Here is a 2,748-nt window from a genome sequence, read left to right as displayed (position 1 = left end):
CCGACGGCATCTGAATCATCGATCGCCGGAAGCTCATGCGCGGGGACGACGACACGGACGACGACATGTGCGGGTGACTGCTCTTGCGCCCAAGATCGTAGCGCGACGGCCGGTGGTCTTCGTTGCTACTGCGACTCGTCGTCGCCAGGCTCCCGCGGTCCTCGACAATAGCAGCGTGCTCTTTGTGTGGCTTGGGCGTCTCGGTGAAGGCGCAGAGAAGGCAGCTGCGTGTCGAGTCGAGACGCGTCGACTTTTGCGCCATGCCCTCCGACTCGATTGTCACGAACGTCGAGCACTCGTTGCAAATCGAGTGGCCACAGAGACGGCAATGGTGTCGGCGACGAAGCAAGTGGAAGAGGTTGAAACCTTTCTTGCAGAGGTGGCACTTGCTCTCTTGGGTCCAGCGCGACCGCGGCACGAGCTTGAGGTTCACAGACCGGCACTGCGTTGTGAGGTTCGAGAGCGCCGTCACGACTGCGTGCTCCATCCAGTGCCGCAGCGGCACGTTGCTCGGGTCCACCTGCGTGAGCTCGAGCGTAAACGTGACGCGGCAGACGTTTTCGTCGAGGTCGGAGCTTTCGACCGTGAAGCCGGAGCGCGAGATGTACCGCCGATAGCACTGTGTGTGGCGCGCCTTGAAGGGCAAAAAGTTTTTGGACGGCACCGAGTGCCATACGAGCGAGCCGTGGGTCACGGCGGAGACGACGTCGCTCGTCGGAACGGCGGCGCCTCGCAGCGTCTCGTAGCGGGTGGCGCACGACAGAAACACCATGTCGTGCCGGACCGAGTCCGACGTCTGCTCGCCGTAGAGCGACATCCAGTGGACGTTTGTGGCGCCGGCGACGCCAATCGTAGCGCCTTCGTAGAAAAGGCCTGGTAGCACTTGGCGCATCGTAGCTTCGAACGCGTCCGTCGTGCCCATGTCGAAGAGGTCCATGATGCTGTCGACCGAGCCCGAGACGGACGTCGCGCCGTGCAGAAGCACCGCGTCGTTGGTCCGGCGCTCGTAAATCTTGATGCCGCGCGCTTCATGCGTGTACACGAGGGTCGTGTCGAGATGCGTCGTGTTGGCGGCCAAGAGGTCCTGGCCGCGACGCTCTGCGCCCAGCACGAGCTCTTCGTCGAGGTGGACTGGGTCCTTCGAGAGCCGTCGCACGCTGCGCTTAAAGAGCTTGTGGTCGTCCGAGTCTTTGGCATCGACCTGGCCACGCAGGTCCTGGAAGCTCCACGTCTGCGTCGAAGACACTTGCGCCGACACGAGCATCCTTTGTGTTGCAGGTGGAGTGATGAGCAATGAGCCTCCGTAATCAGCCAAAAAGCAGCTTCAACGAACGGCCGTGGTACGTCAAGCATACTGAACGTCATACGACGGCCAGGTGGTCGCGGCGAACACGCAACTTTTAGAAAGTGCAGTCTCGCGGGACTGGTTCAAGCCGTCCCTTGGTCGCAGGAAATAGCACACCGACAAACGTTGTCGTCGCTTGCGGTGGTGCGTTGCGCTGCCCAAGAAGATTCTCTGATCGAGAAGTCGGTCCCACGACCGTGGTCGCTGAAAATTCACACCTTTTCACGTCAAACGTCGCTGTGATTGGCTCGAAGTGGGTCACACTCCTCGGTGGGAAACTCGGAATCAAAATGACGGTCGACCAGCTGCGCGCGAACAGCGGCAATTGCGTGGGAAGATACATCCTCGACGACTTCGCGAAGACGACGCAACCATCAGCGAGGTTGATCGGGAGGCGTCTAATACCGGTAGTAAGGTGACGGGTACGTGCACCTGTGAACGACCAAGCGACGGATCAATATTTCGCGCGCCAAGCAACGAGCCAGACCAGGAACACCGATCGATTCGCGAAAGGAGCTCGACAAAGCCGCGTTGAAGTGGCAGGTCTCGACGAGGTACTACTTCAAGTAAGCACACCGCTGGTGCACGGCTTGCATCGCGGACCATTGTCTTCGCACCCATCCCAGGTAGCTCGCCAGGCTACGTGTACTCGGAAACGCGCCATGCAACAATAGGCGGGGTCAACCTCCTTTCGAGCGAGATGAAGCCCGGGAACCGCCATGAACTTGCCAATCACCGCAGCTGCCTCGTATTGCTATGACACAAAGTGAGAATTGTGCGAGAAAAACGACCGCCAACATTGACCATGTGGGTGCGTGGATAGTCCACCAGGAGGCACGCTCCGCAATCGCACAAAGATGGATTGCTGGAGAAGCCCGCATCATCGGAAGCTGCTGCTCCGACAACTCTCGCTCGTTGATATTTATCTATACCTTGACCATTTAAAAGTCCACACCAAAGCATAAGCCCAGGCAGTAGTAGAGGCAATTCGATCCAACTTGCATTGCTTTGGTGGCCTGCTACAATTCTCTCGTGTCGTCCGCCCCAGCCTGGTCGTCGCTTCAACGTCAAGCGCGTAAAGAGTGATGGTGAATCGAACTTTATCGAGCACCACCCGCAAAGTACGATTATGCCTAGGGAACGAGCCAATCGAAATCCTCGTAACTGTTGTTGAACTGAGTTATATTACATGCAATTATTAAGATATGGTGGACTTCCTAATGCGCTCGTGAGGCCTGGCCGGTGCGTCAGCGAGGAGCGTTAGTGGTCGTGATTCGAGATTGTGCGAGGGGCCAGGTAGCGTGCACACCAAGGGTCTTCGCGGAGAGCGGCCAGCGACGCGTCAAGAGATGGCACCACAGCGCGACGAGCCAAGTGCCGGATGTGCAGTCTTGCGATAGTAG

The 2,748-nt window shown here is 58.6% G+C and overlaps 1 protein-coding gene across 1 annotated transcript; it reads right to left on the bottom strand.

Moving 5' to 3' along the window:
* Positions 1-5: 5 nt before the first annotated feature.
* SPRG_16488 (hypothetical protein) lies at positions 6-1,264 on the bottom strand (the record flags this gene model as incomplete). The annotated part of the gene is made up of 1 exon (XM_012355892.1): positions 6-1,264. A coding segment is annotated over one exon (1,259 nt), but the record flags the coding sequence as incomplete, so codon positions are not given.
* Positions 1,265-2,748: the final 1,484 nt, after the last annotated feature.

This window comes from Saprolegnia parasitica, assembly GCF_000151545.1.
Source record: "Saprolegnia parasitica CBS 223.65 unplaced genomic scaffold supercont2.327, whole genome shotgun sequence".
In the NCBI taxonomy this organism is placed as follows: Eukaryota; Oomycota; class Saprolegniomycetes; order Saprolegniales; family Saprolegniaceae; genus Saprolegnia; species Saprolegnia parasitica.
The sequence above is the reverse complement of the archived record's forward strand: the minus strand, read 5'-3'. Positions and strand labels throughout refer to the sequence as shown.